The sequence below is a fragment of the Nilaparvata lugens genome, chromosome 4, assembly GCF_014356525.2.
Source record: "Nilaparvata lugens isolate BPH chromosome 4, ASM1435652v1, whole genome shotgun sequence".
Taxonomy (NCBI): domain Eukaryota; kingdom Metazoa; phylum Arthropoda; class Insecta; order Hemiptera; family Delphacidae; genus Nilaparvata; species Nilaparvata lugens.
The window spans coordinates 18,790,425-18,811,059 of NC_052507.1; the positions used below are offsets into that span (position 1 = coordinate 18,790,425).

At 33.6% G+C, this 20,635-nt stretch overlaps 2 protein-coding genes across 3 annotated transcripts in view; both read left to right on the forward strand.

Moving 5' to 3' along the window:
• Positions 1–14,111, forward strand: part of LOC111047874 (MMS19 nucleotide excision repair protein homolog) — a 32,421-nt gene extending 18,310 nt beyond the window's left edge. The window contains exons 7-13 of one of the 2 annotated variants that reach the window (XM_039426856.1): positions 160–328; positions 2,061–2,224; positions 4,230–4,345; positions 8,759–8,912; positions 9,963–10,130; positions 12,220–12,300; positions 13,730–14,111. In XM_039426856.1, the coding sequence (XP_039282790.1) occupies positions 160–328; positions 2,061–2,224; positions 4,230–4,345; positions 8,759–8,912; positions 9,963–10,130; positions 12,220–12,300; positions 13,730–13,846 (969 nt within the window). In that variant the 3' untranslated portion in view covers positions 13,847–14,111. Of the gene's footprint in view, positions 1–159; positions 329–2,060; positions 2,225–4,229; positions 4,346–7,687; positions 7,804–8,758; positions 8,913–9,962; positions 10,131–12,219; positions 12,301–13,729 lie in introns of both variants that reach the window. The other variant, XM_039426855.1, reaches the window with a different exon arrangement.
• Positions 14,112–15,671: 1,560 nt separating this feature from the next.
• The window catches only part of LOC111047872 (serine/threonine-protein kinase SIK3 homolog), an 81,984-nt gene continuing 77,020 nt past the window's right edge, over positions 15,672–20,635 (forward strand). Inside the window, exon 1 of the mRNA XM_039425697.1 lies at positions 15,672–15,989. Coding sequence (XP_039281631.1) covers positions 15,828–15,989 — 162 coding nt within the window. The 5' untranslated portion in view covers positions 15,672–15,827. The remainder of the gene's footprint in view (positions 15,990–20,635) is intronic.

Below are 20,635 nucleotides of genomic sequence, written 5' to 3' on the forward strand. Positions count from 1 at the left end.
TGCGCATGAATCTGAATCAGAAACAATAAAATACCAGCGCAATCGCAAAACCTACCACTTCCCCACAAGTTATTTATGTATTAATTCTTATGTGCTGTGTCCTATAAAAGAGGTTTTATTAGTTTCTTTTTTGAAATAAGTCATTTTTATGAATTACAGGTAATCATTCTTCAAGCTCTTCTTGGTTACGTTCAACCAAATGTAAAAATAAAACATTGGTTGCCGTTAACAACTTCTCTTGCCGATGTGGCTTTTTCTGAAAAAGATGCGTTGATACGGGATTCTGCCTCAGAACTCTTAGCCACATTGATCAATAAGCAGCAAAATGGTGAGATGTTTTTTGTTATTTATTCGAGTTTTTTAGAAATAAATAATTTGAAGAAATATTTTAATGTCTTTATTCATTAAATCAATACAGTACAAACATTTGGAGACAAGAAATAGACAAGGTTTTATCTCTACTCCCTCTTTGATTTCAAATTTGTTTCTGAAAGGTAGGAGGATGCTTCACATACTAGAACCGGAGAAAGTTCTTTGAGGATACCCAACCATCGAACCACTATTTTCACAAAATCCTTTTTAGTCAGTGCCTGTCGTGCATGGAATGCATTCCCTGTTTCTATCAGGTCCATCGAGAGCCGAGCGAGCTTCATCCTGACTTTAAAAAAACATCTTTTGGAACAAATGACTGAAACTGTCCCTAGAACGATCACATGATAACCATCCCTCACTCATCCCACCAATACAAACCTTTAAACATGTTGTAGAATAGTTTGTATATATATAATATATAAACTCATGTTATTTTAATTATCCACTGCATACTGTTGTATATTATTGAAAGTTGATTACCCTGAACTTTCAGCCCTCTCCATTTTATTAATCAATGATTTGATCTTATCCACCTATATAATTATTTTACTTTATTAATTTTATGTTTTTTTCTCTTAAATATTCATATTAATTAATTAATACTTTTACAATATTTCCATTTATAAATAAATCTCAAGTTGAATTAATGAAATTAACGTTTTGGTAGAGAGTTAGTGGGAAGGATATTTTGAATATTCTTTCCGAAGAATGGACATTGATATGTCCAAAGCTCCGCCAATTTATGTAGATGCATAACAATATTATCTATAGTTATCACAAATTGCTTTTTTCATATCATATACAGTTCAATAATAATTTTCTCAGTCTATATTATGTAAATTCATCTATAATTTTGCTGTATTGTAAGCTATTGTATATAAGTGTAGAAGCCAGTATATATTGTTGTAATCTACATGAATAAAGTACTCAATCAATCAATCTTTTCAAAAAGGACAGTAGAATTCATTTACTCACAGATGATAGCTTAACAAGTTATTGTGTGGGACTATTTCTCCACTCTCCAATCTATTTATTTATTCCCAAATAAATGAATTCTCATGAATCATCCAAATTTAATTCTCATGAACTATCCAAATCGATGTTTGTATCTTTTATCATAGAGAAAAGATAGCATAAGCTTAAGCAATAAGCTCTGAATGCAGATAAAAGATTGAATAAACTTATGCTATATTTCGTCTATGCTTTTATGTTCATGATTGAACTTGGCTGTTGATGAATATGAATAAAAGGAATTCTCAAATCTAATAATATTTGGCTGGATTCGTTCATATAATAAAAAAAAAGAATTATTATATAATTATTTTCCCGGAGCCTGCTAGGACTCCTAGAGACTTTCTGATGAAATTTAGAATTGTCACATGCCCCAGTTTGGCTGGGAATTTTTCAAATTTTGACTTATGACTTTTTTTCAAATAAATGAGGGGTCCGAGCCCCCTATTGCGAAAATCGATGGTTCGTCTGTGCGAGGCGATGTTTTAGGATCTTCTGAGTCGATTGAGCTAAGATTCAAAACTGTAGCAATTCCCACCCTTAATTCTCCAAAAAGTGAGGGGGGCATCATCGACCCACAAAATGGAATTTTCGAAAAATCCATAATTACAGGGTATTTTTGATTTGTATTCATAATTCATCTAATTTTTTCCGACTAATACGTATTTCGATTGCAGATGAAGTTCTGGCAACTATTTTAGGACACACTGCCAAACATTTAGAACAAAAACTTGCATCCCGAGACAGCAAATCGAAAGTGAATGCAGTGAAATTGCTATCATGGGTCACCAAGTCATTGGTTCTTCGGGGTCATGGATTGATGGCCTACTGGATTGATAAGGTAGAATATCAATTACTTGATAAAAACAATTTACTTACATGGGCTACTTTTGTAAAATAATTTAAAACAATTAAAAATCTTGTAAATGTAGTACCCTTTATTATTAAAAACTTTTAAAGTAAATTTTAAACTTTGAACTTTTAAAGTTTTTAATAATAAAGGTTACGGTACTACAAGATTTTTTATATTGTTTTCATTTACTTGATGTAATTTATCTTGAAGTTATTACGATCTATTGAATTGAAAGATTTTTTTTGTATAGACGAATTCAATAAACTAACGACTAAAAGATATACACCGTGATTCAAAAAGAATACCACAACTTTGAAAATCTGTATTTAATCAAGGAAACATAATAGAAACTTGGGTTGTAAATCAAAATGAAGAGTATTAAAATAAGTTTTCCCTCACTAGAAAACAAGTTCAATGTGACCTCCTCCAGACACTCGAGTGATATCAATACGATACTTGAACTCGTTCCACACCCTCAGTAGCATATTAGGCGTTACAGTTTGTATAGCTGCTGTTATTTCTTATTTGAGCTCCTCAATGTTAGCTGGTAGAGGCGGTTGATACACCTTATCTTTAACGTACCCCCATAGAAAAAAATCGCAGGGGGTGAGGTCAGGGCTTCTTGGAGGCCAGTGATGAAGTGCTCTGTCTCGATCTGCTTGGCGGCCGATCCATTCTCTTTTCATTCAAATAGGCACGGACAGATGAGTGCAAATGGGGTGGTGCTCCATCCTGCTGGAATATGGAACTAATAAAAACTTTAGAGCTTCCTCGAATCGATAACAGATAGTGCTCCACTCTGCGTTTATTCTTTGCAGAGTTATCAATTTTCAAAGTTGTGGTACCTATTCTTTTTGAATCACGGTGTATTTTGTAAAGACAAATTCAATAAACTAAACGACTTAGTCTTGAGATAATGCAATGATTCACGTATTAATTTTAATATACCGATAACCACACTTCTCTTCAAGAATGTATTTTATCCAGCAATGGATTCCGTACTCCTTTCTGTTGAGGTGCATATAGACTTATGCGTCACGAAGTCATTGGTTCTTCGGGGTCATGGATTGATGGCCTACTGGATTGATAAGGTAGAATATCAATTACTTGATAAAAACACTTTACTTAAATGGGCTACATTTGTAAAATAATTGAAAACAATATAAAAATCTTGTAGAACTCTTTATTATTAAAAACTTTAAAAATTAGAAGATTAAAATTTTAAAGCTTTAATAATAAAGGGTACTACAAGATTTTTATATTGTTTTCATCTACTTGATGTAATTTATCTTGAAGTTATTACGATCTATTGAATTGAAAGATTTATTTTTTAAAGACGAATTCAATAAACTAAACGACTTAGTCTTGAGATAATGCAATGATTCACGTACTAATTTTAGTTATACCGATAACCACACTTTCCTTCAAGAATTTATTTTATCCAGCAATGGATTCCATACTCCTTTCTGTTGAGGTGCATATAGACTTATGCGTCACGAAGACGTGCATTTCACTTCTCATCAGCTGATTCTATGTATTATATCTGTATCTTACTGTTTTTGTACAAATACAGATATTATAATGAGCCAATGAAAAGTGAAATGAACGTGTTCGTGGAACATAAGTCTGTACTCACCTTTACATGTAACTTTTCTTAAGTAAGATATATTTATATCTCTATAGTCATCTTTCCTTCACTCAGCAATCTAAAATATCAAAATTGCATAAATAATTTATCTTCCATGTTAGGCCTTCTCACATATGTTTATGATTTTGGTGAATTATGTTACCTAGCCTAGATAGGTCGTGATAGCTAGCCTAGATGTAGATCAAAAACCAACATTCCGGCAGAAACACCAGGGTTCTTTCTTTGGTTTCTTAGATCAGAATTCAGAAATATTGAAAAAGGCATATTCATGTCTAATTTTAAGTTCTAATTTCATGTTTGTTTTTACTTCAAAATTAATAATTTATGTTAATTTTCCTATTCTAGCTTACCGATCAACTAGCTGATTGCAAGGAGCCAGGGCGCGAAGCAGCTGACGGCTTTCGACTCATTGTTGAAGAAGATAAACTGTTTTTAATCGCAAAAAGTAACTCCATGTTGAGGTAAAGATACTTCCACTAATTATATTATCAAAGATATTAACTTTGAGCTTGAAATAGTTTCTCTAATCAGGTTTCCTCATATGAACTGGGATATGAAGTTGTTGGTATCTTCGTGCAACTGACTTATGGTCACCTAAATATTCAATAATTCATTAGATCATCAGAATTACAATAATATATTTAAATTTTTCCAAAAAATTGTCCAAAGTAAGGTTATATTTTTATGCTAAAGAATAGTACTGTAGTCCCCCAAAATTTGATTCCTATGTCAATTATCAACAAATTGTTTTATCAATTAAATTTTTGTGTATCATTTCCAGTTTCTGGAGGTAAATATAAAATACTTGGTTTATTATTTGAATGAATTTAGGGGTGCCCAAAAAAGTGGGATAGCCTACTCAACTTTCCAAGGGGAAATGTTCGAATAGGGGGGGGGGAGTGACACAGACTGTCATTCAAAGTTTTGGGGTTTTTTGTGAATCTGGGCACCCCTCATTTATGTTAACAATAACTTTCTAAATAACAGACAATATACAATATTAGCTAGTATATAATAGACAATAATAGATAATACATAATAATGGATAATAGGCAATGGGCAATATGAATAAAGTTGAGCATTTGCTTATACTTCTAAAATATGGAGCATTTGCTTCATTCTCTATGAATAAACGTGAGCAAAACCTTTTGCTCATGCTCATCAAAAAAATAGTTCGAGCATTTGCTCAAAAGTAAAAGTTTTTGCTCAAAATTGTATGAATAAACTAGAGCATTTGCTCAACTTTTGAAGCAATGCTTCAAAAAGGTGAGTCTATTCTAGAGCAGCTTATCACCTTTTGCTCATAGTAAATGGTTCAACTAATTCGTATGAGGGAGAGGAAACTATACCAGATACGATCACAACCAATAGTTGAGAACTATAAAACTCTTTTTAGATTCACCATGATTATCCAACATTATCCGTACAAAGAATAAATACAAAGATAGCTACCTGTTATAAAGATAGCCATCACAAAATAGGAAATAGGCATTTAAGAAGATAGATAGATAGATAAAGATAGGCTGCCTTTATTTTAACCTGGAGGGCGAAGTTGGGCGCAGCCGGCCCTCTCTCCCACTTAACCCTCCTATACAATTCTAATGCATCTACTTGCCAACATAAGGAAATAATCTCTTAATATATAATAAGTAATAGATAGAAAAAAAAAATATGTATATACCAATCATAATTTGAAAAAAAATTATTTTAATTTAGTAGAATATATTTTGGACTGAAATAAAATAAAAAAAAAATAGATAGAGTTTATAGAAAAAATTTTTTTTTATTTTTAGCAAGAAACAAGAAAATGTCATGCAAACACACACCTTTCACACAAGCAACACACCACGCATACACACCTCCTCATCCTATGCCCCGATCGCCCTCCCTCACCACGCCAAGACCTCCGCGCCGAACAGTGTCCGCCTCTCCACACTCCTCAAGATGCGGGTAAGCTATTCCACAGTCTGCAAGCAGTCACACAGAACGACCTATTATATGTCACAGTGCGATGGATGGGAATGCTCAACAGGCTTGCGCTGCCTCGTATCTCTTCTGTTGATTCCTGCGAGGAATTGAAATTTCTGACTCAAGTAGAGAGGAGACCCAGTTGCCAGAACCTTGTGGAGGAGCATCAGCACATGATAAATTCTGCTGTCTCGAAGCTTCAAAATACCCATCTGAGTGATGTAAGGGCTTATGTGGACGTCCCTTTCAAGGCCAAAGACGAATCTCACGCAGTAGTTCTGAGCCCTTTGCAGTCTTTCAGAAAGAGTCCTGTCATTCCTGTATGACCACATCTCCATAATGGAAATGCGGAAATATCAAGGTCTTCACAAGCATTATTCTCTCCCGTAAGGGGATAACAGCTCCAATTCTCTTCAGTGAGTGAATGCCTGCAAAGACCCTGTTGCAAGTCTTGTCACTTGTTCAGTCCAGTCTAGATGTCTGTTAAATGTAAGTCCTAAGTTTGTAAGTTTTCACTATAATCCAGTCTATGAGAGTTAATTTCGATGAAAGGTCCATGGTTAAAGTCAAGTTGGTTCAAAAGTCTCCTATTACCTATAACGATTGTTTTGGATTTTGATTCATTAATTTTCAATCCATGCTGTGCTGTCCAAGTGAGACAGCAGTCAGATCCTCATTCATGAGAGTAACTGCTTCACCAAAGTTATCAGTCTTGAAATGTCTATAAATCTGTAGGTCGTCTGCATAAAGATGATATCTGGAGTGTCTGATCGGTCAGTTACGTCATTTACATACAAACTAAACAGTAGTGGTCCCAAACTGAACCTGAGGTACCCCCTGTTGACCACCCTCCATCGAGACGTGCTGTCCAATCGAACACACTGCTGTCTGTCAAGAAGGTATTACCTCACCCATGCCACACTTCTCTCAGAAAAACCATAATTTTTCAGTTTTTTCAAAAGCAGCGGGTGATAGATACAATCGAATGCCTTGCTCAAGTCAATCAACACCACCAGTGTAGACTGTCTCCTATCCATGGCCATTCGAATGTCATCTGAAACACAGAGCAAAGCTGATGTTGCTGTTGTCCTCCTCGGAATCCAGACTGATGTTCGCTGATGATTCCTTTCCGAGTAATATAGCTGCTCATTTGCTTATGAGCAAGCCTCTCCTACCCTTAGACAAGACAGACAGTATGCCGACCGGCCGATAATCAGAAGAGAATGGGATCAGGAACTTTGTTGAATGGAATGATCATGGAAAATTTGAATGCATGGGAAGCTGGAGGTCATAAATGAAGTATTGTATAAATGTGTGATAAACGGAGAAATGAGAGGCAGAATTAGTTTGATGAATCTCACTGGAAGTGCATCGGCGCCGACAGCATTACTCTTAATATCACAGATTGATCTAATGACATCCATCTGCGTTACTGCTGCCCAGTGAAACTCATCATCGCACCGTAACACCTCATAATATTACAATACTCATAGGCCAAATCCAAACTCACCGGAACCTGAGAGAAGTGACAGTTCAATTCTTCAACAGTATGTCTGACCACCAACTTGGACTTATCCTTGCCTGCCCCGAGAGACTTTAAAGCGCGCCATTTGGAAGCCATTGATCTATTAGAGTTTAACAAATTTTTGAAATATTGACTTTTGGAATTTCTAATTAACTGTTTACATCTATTTCTTTTTGCTTGAAGATGAGAGTGTGGACGATTATAATAAGGCTATTGATATTATAAGAATATGCTGAAGATTATTATAGAGACGACATTTTTTCACGCTATTATTTCAAAATTAATAATTATGTTAATTTTCCTATTCTAGCTTACCGATCAACTAGCTGATTGCAAGGAGCCAGGGCGTGAAGCAGCTGACGGCTTTCGACTCATTGTTGAAGAAGATAAACTGTTTTTAATCGCAAAAAGTAACTCCATGTTGAGGTAAAGATACTTCCACTAATTATATTATCAAAGATATTAACTTTGAGCTTGAAATAGTTTCTCTAATCAGGTTTCCTCATATGAACTGGGATATGAAGTTGTTGGTATCTTCGTGCAACTGACTTATGGTCACCTAAATATTCAATAATTCATCAGCATTACAATAATATATTTAAATTGTCCTAAGTGAAACTATATTTTTATGCTAAAGAATAATTCTGTAGTCCCGAAAAATCTGATTCCTATGTCAATTGTCAAAATGTTGTTGTCTCGACGAAATTGCTTTGTATCATTTCCAGTTTCTAATGGTAAATATTAAATACTAGGTTTATTATTTGAATGAATTTAGGGGTGCCCACAGAAGGGGGATACTCAACCCTACAAGGGGAAATGTTCTATTGGGGGGGGGGGGGTTTGACACAGACTGTCATTCTAAGTTTTGGATTTTTCGCGGATCTGGTCACTCCTTATTTATGCAAACATAAACTTTCTAAATAACAGACAATATACAATATTTTTAGATAGTACAATAGATAATACTATAGATGAAAGATTTCCATGCTATTATTTGATTGGTGATGGAATTAGCTACTGAGAATATGGGCTCATCTCAAATGTTATGGATAGACATTTATTACTTTAAGAAGTAACAAAGCTTGATAAAAGAAATTTATAAATTAGTTAGAATTATCTAACTTTGTTTAGATACATGTTAAGTGATCAAGTTTCATTTTTACAAGAGCGCTAACATGTTATGTAAGTCTAGAAGCTTTTGTGCTCGAGTATCAAGGAAAGCTGATGATGGGCTAAAGATACCTTGAAACTCGTCCCTCCTTTACGGATCACACCGTGTAGAATTAATATGTTATTAGAGAACCAACACTTCAGGTTATGATGAACTGTAGGAATTATATTTATACTATCTATTTATAACGTATACTTATTTCATTTTCAGGATATTCTATCGGCAACGATTTTTCCAAAGAGCTCTATCATTGGCCTCAATGAGTAGGACGTGTTCCCGAGCCTGCAAGCCTAATTACCTCACTGCTCTAGCCTATCTAGTTCAGTCTGTTCCGAAATCGGTTCTACTACCCAGTCTACGACAGGTAAGCTACATTTGTAGAACGCATAAGGTGGTACCGCTCCATAATTGAGGAAGAAGATTATATTCTCAATTCCACTTTATTGAACATTATTTAAAGTTGAATGAAAGAAGACTATGTTAGTTGAAACAAGAAACCTTGGTTCTGTAATCCAAAATACTGTACTTAATAGATTGGAAATGAATTATTCTTCTCAATTAATTATTAATTCCGTCTTATTCCTTCCTTCAATTGAAATTTCAACAATTTTTATTAAATTAAATTACCTGGCTAGCTCAAATCTGGCGTCAGAGTTCTTCAGATAGCACTTGATTAATATCAGAGCATCTATCAATTTGTGAGTATATGTTTCATCTCTGGTTTCAAAATTTTTCAAATACTCATTATTTTCTATATTGGGAAGTGATAATTCAGTGCAATATTTCAATTTGATTATGTTTCATCCATCTAAATAAAAAATTCGTGTTAGAATATTTTTGAACTAGACATTTTACTTGAATTTATTCAGTGATAAAACATAATCTCTTGTTGAAACAATATTTATATCAACATTTGTGAAAGGCACAATTTAAGGCTGAGCCTGTTGACACTTTTCTAATAATTTATCTTGAACACACACATATATCTAGAACATACTTATATGTGTACTTAATAACTTTTTGGTGAAAGCTACTCTTATTTATCAAGAAATAAAAAAATTGAAGTACCCTTTTTTTAACTTTAATTCACATGTTTCAACATTTAATGCTATTTTCAAAATGAAAATGGCATTAATATTTTGTGAATTAAAAGTTTTTAAACGGGTACTCGGTTTCTTATTTCTTGATATATGATATGTGTACAATACATATATATTCAATGTGAAATAATTATAGTTATCAAATATCTCCGCACTTTTTTAATTGTTTTACTGTGGAGGAGGGACGCTTTGATCACTCTGTACAATAATAATTATTGAGTTTTTAGGACTGACGGCTCAGCGTGCTCACCCAAAACATGAAGAAAGATATTCTATTGTGAATTGATTTCTTATTTGAATTAATTGTTGCACAGATTATGATACCACTGGTGGAGTCGCTGGATGAAGGGGAAGATAAGCTGGAGTTGACCACATTAAACACGCTCTCTGGCCTTCTAGCTGAGAAGGAGCCAGCACTTCTGTCCTACACTGATACGTTCATCCCGCGATTTCTCAAGTTAGCAAAGGAATCACATTCCATGGTGAGCTCAGCATTTTCCAAATTTGGTGGGGAATGTAAAAATAGGGGTGAATATAGGATAAATAATGATTGGCTGTACATCAATAATTGTAAATTATAATAAAGGAATGGATGAAAAAATGGGAAGAAACATTATCGCTTTAAAATGATAATACAGTATTCCAATAATAAATGAATCTGAGTGAAAGACAGAATAGTATATTTCGCACCTAGGGCCGAAAATGAGACTTTTCTGGCTCGAAATCGGTTTTCAAGTCCGAGGCCGTAGGCCGAGGACTAGAAAAGATTGAGAGCCGGAAAAACATTTTTGCCCATGGTGAGAACGTTATTTTTCGCCACACAGAAAAATAAACAATATATATATGAAAATAATTTATTGTCTATTATAAGCACTTCCGAAAGCAAAAGTGGAAGGTCATAGCTCTAGCAAATCTGAGGTAATCTGAATATCAGGAAATTGTCCAAGTATTTTTATTTTTTATTCTGATTTGTCTAAATAACCTAAAAGATTATGTTCAATTATGTAAGAGGTTGAGTTTAAACATTTTATTCTTCCAAATGACAATAAGATGATATTATTATAAATGTTTTAATTATTGAATGATAAACACAAATAATGAAAAGGTTTGATCAGCTGTTTTAGCACACTTAAAATTGGGCCAATCTGAATGTCAATGGAAGTTTAGGTTAGAAGTTCTATCCTACTCTGAAAATCGAATTACAGTATTTGAATAGTTTATAATAATATATATCTTATCTGTATTTTATTCATCCAAATATAATGATAGTATATTATTGCAGAATACTTTATTGAATTCTAAAAGCATAAAATGATTCCGTTTATCCACTATGTTCCGTGATAAACGCAGTACTAGGAGGTTTGAGGTTAGATTCTACTATACTCTGAAAATTGAATTTGATTAGTTTATAATATCTCATTTGTATTTCATTCATCCAAATAAAATGATAGTATCTTATTGCAAAATACTTTATTCAATTCTAGAAGCATAAACTTATTCCGTTTCATAAACTATTTTGTAAACACGTTTACATCAAATCAGAATCAGCTGACTTCAAGGTTATTTTACAGCCCTAGGGCCGTAAAAATTTTACCGGCCTGGCCAGAAAACAATCACTTTCGGCCTCCATATGACGCACGTAAACCAGCTCATTACATCCAAGTGGGGCGAAAAACACATTACATTATTCAAAATTCGTGTACATCCTGGCGTGCTATCAATTTTGTCCTGTTGGTTTGTTAGCGTGTTAGTTCGTCCTTTTTTTTGTTAGAATTGACAATAACCATTTGTGAGTATTCAAAATATAATGTTAAAATACATGCTGGCTTATATGTATTTTTAGAATAAGATGAAGAGAAGCTCATCTGCTTTAACAATCCTCAACATCATTCGCCTCATTACACACGCACAAGTCTAAGACTCATGTGAGAATAACCTTTAGAAAAATCAATATTTTTATTTTTCAAAAAATACATTACAAAGCACAATATTACAATAAATCACAAATATTTTAACCTTAACTTTTTTCAAAGTTTCTATAGAAACTAATTGTTTTTTTTTTGTGGAAAGTGACCAAGTTATAGAATAGTCTAGGTCCTGTTCACTTCCTTTTTTGTAGCGAAGTTGATGCTGTGGTACATGTCCACAACTAATAAAACAATTTGAAGTATACATAATCACTTGCGATAAATGCAAGAAATTTTACTTTAATAAGATTAAGCTCTAGAAAATACTGATAACGGTGTAGCAATCGGAATCTCCTGTCATTATTTCATTATAATATTTTTCTCTCAAACAATTTTGTTAAATTAAAGTAGTTCTTGTGTATTTGTTTTTATTGAACCGAAAGATTTTCAATTAGCATTTAGATGATGTGCCATCATGCCTGGTTTATTTAATACAAAAGTACAAAAAAATCATAAGAATCAACAGAAGCTAATGTTAATCTGGAATTAATATGGGAGATCGAAACAATATATCTGAACATTGTTCTACTTCAGAACACTTTTTGAAATTTAAAACTTTCTGGTTAACACTTAACTATAATTTTACACTTTTTTTGTTTTACAGAAAGTTAGAATCGGAGCACTGGAATGTTTGAAGTTCTACGCAAGCTACCCACCTGTTCAAATCGTTCCATACGTCGAAGATGTGAGTATTAAATTGTTTATTTACAACTCATTATTCTCGACCCAACATTGTTGGGGCAGAATAAACAAAAACACAATGGGCCCGTTCTGTGTACATGGAATGTGGTAAATTGTCCGATTCACAATTTACCATGTAAAAGTTCTGCGTTCCATGGGAGGAATTTTGACAGATTCTGTTCCAGTTCCAAAATCCTGAAAAATCCACAAAAGTGTGGTAAATTGTCCGACCTGGTACAGTTCCAACTATCTGAGCTCTCATTGGTCGATTATTGTAGTCTGCTTGCTTCTCTGCGCTTGCGCTGATACCATAGCATAGAATACATAACCAACAATATGATGTTTGATAACCATTCATTAAATGAATTTTTCTCGATTGAAAATTTGAGAGTAATGGAATAAAAGAAATTTACACTTTTCTAGACGGTAGGTTTGTAAAACAGCCTTTCTTCACTCACGCAGCTAGTAAACGACACATTTTAGTGTAAATCAACTTTATATGTGCGCGCCAAAAGTTGAAACAACGATTTTGAAATGGCGCTCCATGGGAACATTTTGCACTAGTCTCGTGATGGAACAATTTACGATTGGAACTGGAACAATATACTGTACACAGAACGTACACATTGGTCTGGTAAAAGTTCAAAATCATTTATGGTGCCTTGTAAGTAGGCCAAGTTTTCTCGAATGGAGAAAATTGTATTTTTCAGGTTTTACTTACATTCAAGAGTAACAAACGATTTTTTCAAACTTGAAAGTGTTATAACACTTGATATAAAATTGACAAAAGCTTTTCAATTGTAATGAGTATATTCGAATGGACTTGACTGTTGGTTTACACCAATCAAGTGATCATAATAAAATTTTCAATTGTAATAAGTGTATGCGATTGGTCTTGACTGTTGGTTTACATTAATCAAGTGGCCATCATACTTGATTATAGTGCATTCAACTCTACTTAAAAATTGAACCGGTTCAATATTTATTTACCGTTTGATTCTAGGGCTCAAAAAGGTGATTCAGGGAAGGTTTATTCAAGTTTGATTGATAAAGTAAATCCTACTCAGATAACTTGACCATATAGGCTCAATTGATTAAAAAGGTATCTTTAGATTAGTTTTTTCAGTTATTGTACAGTTCAGTCATTTTCTCAATCTGTTCGGGAAAGTAACTAAAAATCTGGACACAAGTAATTTACTAATATCTCTCACTTTATTATAGGATTACCTTTATTCTTTAGATTCTTTTTTTATTTTCTGGAAAGTAACTAAAAATTTCGAACTTAAGTAATTTATTAATATCTCTTTGGATTTCCTTTCTATTTTCTGAAATTATTTGCTCAATATTCTATTTAGTTATGGTAATTGAATTTCTTTTTGCGTGAAATGTTTGACGAGTTCAAAATAATTGATTGGTTGAATTGAATGTTGCAGGTTACCACAGAACTGCAACCATGCCTAGACGACAGAAAGCGCCTGGTGCGCTTTGCAGCAGTCAATGCGAGGTCTGCCTGGTTTCTCGTCAACCATCATCTAGAAACACCAGAATAGAAAGAATAATTTAGTAAAATTACAGAAACTTTGATGTTGTTTGTATCAGTGTCATCCCTCCAATCAATATAATATAGTGTATGTATGTTGTGTACATTGTACCGTACACAGTTACCCAACATTGTGTCTGTTTTATTCAGATTATCGTTATTTTTGATGAGGAATTGCACCACTACATTCCATTGAATGGAAGATGTTCGAATTATATCAAACCACTATCAATGAATAGATATCAGCTATTTTAAATAAATATGTTTAGTTGTTTTAATTGCGTTCAATTGAATCTATCCTGTCATACTTTAATCCAATTTCTAACCTCATATTGATTTTACGCATTGGTTGATTATTGCTTCCCATCGACTGTTTTCACACTCCAATTTTTCACCGCTAAACATCTAGAATGTCCTCCGATTGGCTAAGAATCAGCTAAAATAATTAACAACAGAGGGCATTCTGGGTGTCATGGCGGCGAGAAATCGGTGTGTGTGAAACCGGTCATCCATGGAGACAATAGGTAACTCAATTTTGTCTCCTTTACAAAGAAACATACAATTGAATACAAGAAAAAAATCTAAAGAAAACATAAAAAGATACAGTTTTAAGAAGTCTAACAATCAAAAAATCCTTTACTAATTATAGTAATAATTGAAACTGACAAATACTTATGTCTTACACGTTATGGATACTTTTGATGATGACCTAAAAAATCTTCAACTATAATAAATTATTCTATAGAAAGGTCCACGTTATAATGGCAGTGTCCGATTAACATTGTTGTTGATATCCTTGTCTATCATTCGACAAAGCAGATAGCGCTATCCTTGCCTGCCTCTGCAACTTTGCAGATCGTGTTTTACAATGTAGAAATATAATATTACTAATTAACATAATATTCAATCTCCATTATGGGAAATTTATTATTCAATTGTTAAAAAATATATTCTCTTGACGATGTTCTTCTATCTTTTTCTACTGCCATTACAAAGTGTACCTCACTATGTTAACTATAAATAAAGTACGGTGTAAAGTAGCCTACGATACAATTGATACGAATATGGAGTTACAAGAGAAGTCTTGTAAATTGAAGAGATTCATTTCATCTATTCTGAATAAACATAGTGAGATTTATTTTAAACTGTGAGGATTCTTTAAAAAATATCACGAATTCAGTTCAAAGAGATTCGCATTATAGCTTCAAAACTTCATGCATTGTCTTGTCTCAGAAAACAATCAAATCTCAGTTGAAAACAGCATAGGCCTACTTTTTTATCCATTATGAAGTTTTAACAATTATTAAAAAAATAATCAATACCGTTGAAACGGATTTCTGCATGCTGTTGGTTGATGCTGCCTATTCCTGCCTTGTCATGAGACAAAAGTATTTCAGTTAGTGTGCATAAAAGGTCCTGATCCAGGTTAGTGAAATTTGCATAATTTAAAAAAATTACAGAATTTGATACTACCTTATTATGATAATCTTACTTGAATTATATATAATTGAGATAAATTTATATTATAACTGTATAGCAGTTGAATTAGATATTTTGATTAATAAAATATTTAATTATTATTACTTGAATTGAAATTAGTGAACATGCATCATCTCATCATTACTTACATATAAATAATGTTCAATATAATATTATATTCAAGTTTCTTCAGTTTCATAATTTTGTATTAATTTGTTTTCGTGTAGCCTACCGTCATTAGTGCATGTAAAATCAAATTTCAAATAAAAGCGGGAAACTGTAGGTTTACTAGTGCTGCCGTGAGTGGCTGAATTGTGAACGAACCAGCTGAGAGTTGTTTATTTGTCCATCTGTGAGTGAAGAGACAGCAGGCAGGTTGTTTCTGTCTTCTGTCAATCAGTTCGGCAGTTCCGTGAGTCTAGTGTTACAAATAGTCATCGGATGTGTGAAATAGTGTTGACAATTTGTAAATCACGACAAATGGAGGAAAGATAGGCTTATTTATTTGTGAAATGGCATTAGTCATGGATAAAGTGAATACGGGAATGTCTGGAATACAGCACTTTCCTGTAGAACGTTTAGTGCGCGTTGGTTATTATGAACTTGATAAAACTATTGGAAAGGGCAATTTTGCTATTGTCAAGCTCGCCACACACATTGTTACAAAAACAAAGGTAAATAACAATATTTATAGTTAATAAAACTAGTTCCTTAAATTTGAATTGGTCATAAAATTGTGACTTGTGTATAGATGCATGTTAACCTAGGAAATTTACTTCTTATGCACTGCTTAAAACATTAAAATGTTTATCAATTCATAGAATAATACAACTTTAGCATACTGGAAACAGAAAATAAAAAATAAAGTTTTTGAACAAGCCGGATAGCTAGTTTATTAATTTTATTTGAAATATTTACTGGTTGAATATGTTAGGTTAGGATGTTATTATTATTTTGATAATGCCATCAACTTTGTCAATGCCCATGTAATTATTGTTTTCATAAAACTCTTGAATAATATAAATATTTATGTAACTCAAATAAACATATTGCTGATGATGAGGCTACTTACTTAGAAATTAATGATAAGCTACTCTCTACATCACTTCTTGCTCTTCAAGGTTAGGACTTACAATTAATCAAGTACTTATCACGATCTGCTCTCTGTATAAAGTATGCCTACGATGGTGGTAATGATTCTTTCTTAATATTCAAATATCGGGGGACCGAGCTTTGCTCTGGAGTGTAAAAGCATAGAAAATGTGTAACGAAAGATTGAGTTCATAGTTTATATTTATTTATTCATTTTCTCAGTCGTACATTTATTTTTACAGTTATATGAGAAGCACAACAGGCTTATGCCCAAAACTGTCCCTTATTAAATTTATACTACAGTCCAAATCAAAATCTAGGTTAAGCTACTATCACTCATAAAAATAACAATTTATTCACACTTCAAAAAACAACCATCATCAATTAGAAATAGATATACTATGAATTTGATTTAGAATGATATACTGGAATCTTCTCATCACCAGTGTTGCAAAGAAGGCACTATACCAGAGACATTTCAATCATTTAGCACCAAAATTATATAATCTACTTCCTGCAAACTTTAAACAGATAATTCATCCTAGAAAGTTCAAAACAATAGTACACAATTGGTTGATGAGCAAAGGAAGACAGAACATAGAAAACATTATTTCAAATAACAACTAACCACCTAATGACTTACTAAACACTATCTAATTAATAATACGTACAAAAAACTAACAAAACCTACTCTAGAACATGGTACGCCATAGTGGAGTAGCCTAGGTCAATTTCCACACAGTAAAAGCTAAACAAGTAGAGGACACATTATAACAATTTTTTGTAACTAACTATTGTATGTAATATTGTATTTATCTAATATTTTGTGTAATAATTACACAACATCATCAATTATTGATGTTGTAGTTTTAGTTTTTTTGGGAAATGAACATTTATTTATTTATATACTATGTTTGCTACAATATTTGTTAATATACTATGTACTATTCTACACTAACAGCATCTAGTTACTATTTTGGACTTTCCGAAGTGAACATGTTTTCTAAAAAAATATAAATAAATGAAAATAAGTTTTGCTGAAAATTAGCTGGATGATCCCACACATGCACTCGTTCATCCTCTTCCATTACAGTATCGACAGACAAAAAAATTTCCAGGTGTTTTTCCAAGGACGTATTTATCCTTTTAATGTCCTACAGCGAGTTATCCCTGGGTTGAGACCTAGTGCAATCAAACTTTCATATAATAAACCTACTGTGTTCCAAATTTCGTGAGAATCGTTGGAGCCGTTTTCGAGATCCGGTCATATAACTTACAGATATATAAACAGAAATTGCTCGTTTAATAGTATAGGATGATATAAAGTACTTTTCTTATGAACTTACAAGTAGCTAGTAGAATTGAAATAGCCGTATGTGGTAGCCTACATATACAAGTGTAATAAACAAATATAGATTTCTCTTAATAAATTGTGGATAATAACAAATTTAATAGATGAGAAAAGCGCAGGGCTGGTCCTATTAATTTTTATATTACAGGCGAATTACACTTGGGTTTACATAGTGACTCCAAAATTGTTAAATTTAAGTTATATAATTATATTCAAAGTAAGACATTTAAAGGTCTTATTAATATTACCGCTGCTTCGCCGTTGACCAGATGATGCTAGATATACTGTGTCATGTTGATTAAGACCTTGTTCTAAGATTGGCCTCTGGTCCTGCAGGAACCAATAGGTTACAGAGCTTGTATGCAAGACCTTCTCTCATTCTTCTCCTTTAGTCAGTGTCTTCCAATCTCTTCATCTCTTCTGGCGACAGGTTGAAAAGTTTCAGTGTCTACACCTTTAGTGTGCCCTGGGTCCCTGCATTTTGGGATGTTTAAGTTATCTGCTGTTCTTGTATGATTTTGATGAATAGCCAATATATTCAAAGCGAATAACAGTGGTCTGCAGTAATTAATCCTCCCATGCTGATGACAATATCCTCACAGCCTTCTTTTGTAGCAGAAATATTTTGACTCAACTGTATCGCCCCACAGTAGAAGTTCATAGCTTATGTGGCTATGGAAATGTGAGTGGTAGGCTGTTGTCAGATAATCTACTGGGACGGATGACTCCAATTTTCTAAGGAGATATATCACCCTTAACAGCTTGCGACACGACCACAACTCATGTTCATTCCACGACAGCTTGTGATCAATCCAGATACCCAGCTATTTGACTGCGCTTGCACTTTTAGACCTTACATTTTTCAATCTACAGATAATGTTTTGTGTCTTGTCCTCTTTTTTTAATTGAAGCATATTATCCCTGAACCAACCTTTAGCCTGAGGAAGAAGTCTTTCAAACACAAATATCACCTGGTTAATACATATCTACCCCTTGCCATCAGAGTCGTCTCATCAGAATATAATAGTGAATGATCTCAAAGATCAAGGTCATTGACCGTAATCAGAAATAGGAGAGGGCCAAGTACTCATCCCTGTGGGACTCCGTGATGCACATCCAGCTCGGCCTATCGAGCCCTTCCCACTCAACAACTTGCTTTCGATTATGAAGGTCAGAGTGTCAAGCAAGTGCCACACCAGATACACCAAATTGTACCAGCTTGCTCAGCGAAAATTCATGTGAGACAAAATCAAAGGCCTTACTTAAATCACAAAGCACCAGTCCCAGAGAATCTCCAGCCTCAAAAGCAACCAATACTCACAGGTGACTAAGCTGCTTTAGAAGTAGACCTGCCTCTTCAAAATTTATGTTGGCTACTAACAAACAAGTCGTTCTTCTCAAAATGGTCCACCAGCTGCTCCTTCATCGCTTCATCAAATACAGGGACGTCTGAGACTGGTCTGAGATTTGTCAAAATACTTGGATCAGTCTTGTATACTGGTCTTGTGTATCTTGAAAATAATACATTTCAAATTTGAAGAGCATAAACTTTTGAACTTCTCAAAATAAATACCAACTTGAAACGTTTACTTGGCTCTCGAACGAGCTTTTCCTTGCTTTACTTCCAGTAAATTTATCGAGAATGAGATCAGTGGCCTTTTGTTCAACAAGTCATCCACAATGACAATTATTTCAAGTTACAAGTCCATTGAAACGTTCCTGACCAATCCGGTGGATCTGAGATACGTTTCTATTATAGAATAAAACAATCTACTGAGTATCATTACTGAGTTGTCTGATCAAGCAGTTGAAAAATAATTCTTTATAAATAACTCAGTCAGGTATGTGATTATTATTGGCAATCTTAATCTTAAATTGGTTACATCTTAACTGAGATTAGTTTCACGAGAACCAATCAGAGAAGGCCTTTTTGGTAAGACGGCTTCTCTGATTGGTTCTCATGGAATTACGGTTGAAATTTAACCGGCTTTTGTACAACCGGCACTGAGAGTTTTAGTCCAAGCCAAGAAATTAAATAATGACAAAATGCAGTGCTGAAGAGGATTGATCAGCTGTTGAAACCCGGTCGGGAAAGGGAGACTGAAAAAACTTTTCTACAAAATTGCTATGAATGCCTCATATCTTGATATATGTTCGAAGCTCTACTCTGTTCTACATTATTAGAAAATTTTCTTATCATTTGCTGTAGTCATCGAAGAGTTTATGAGACAGGTCATTGAAATTCTACGGTTATCTATAATGAATTTATCAACTAGAAAGCCGAGACACATCAACATGCTCTTTCTGTTGACAAATTCTCAACGATTATCAGTTTTTTATGATACTCTCACGCTTTTCATATGTCTGATTCTCTGTAACAAAAATTCTTGAATAAAATTACTGTGGCCCTGAAATTGATCAGCTGCGACCTGAAAACTCTGACACCAGACCTGAGCCAGCCAGGTCACTCGATATTATTATTACTGTGTAGCATGTTTTATATGTGGTGGAATATTTTCAACTAATATGGAATAAGGCTAAATGAAATTTAAATACAGTATTACATTAAATTGTATTAACCCATTGTTTTGGGTGTTGAATTTCAATTTTTTCATGTTGATAGTGAAACTTTAATTTATCCTAATAGAGGAACGTTATATTAGCAAACAAAGCATTTGCTGATTCTAAAAATTATTGAAGAAAATGTATTATCAAAATCCTGGGTTCTTTCGATCAAGTAGCGCCGACAGGGGGGCGGGGTCACAAGACAATGCCTACCCACTCTCTCTCTATCTCTCTCTCTCGCTTGTTTGTGAGGGGTGTTGTGTATAGGCCTAAATTTCATCAGAATAGCGTTATTTGCCACGAGGACGATTT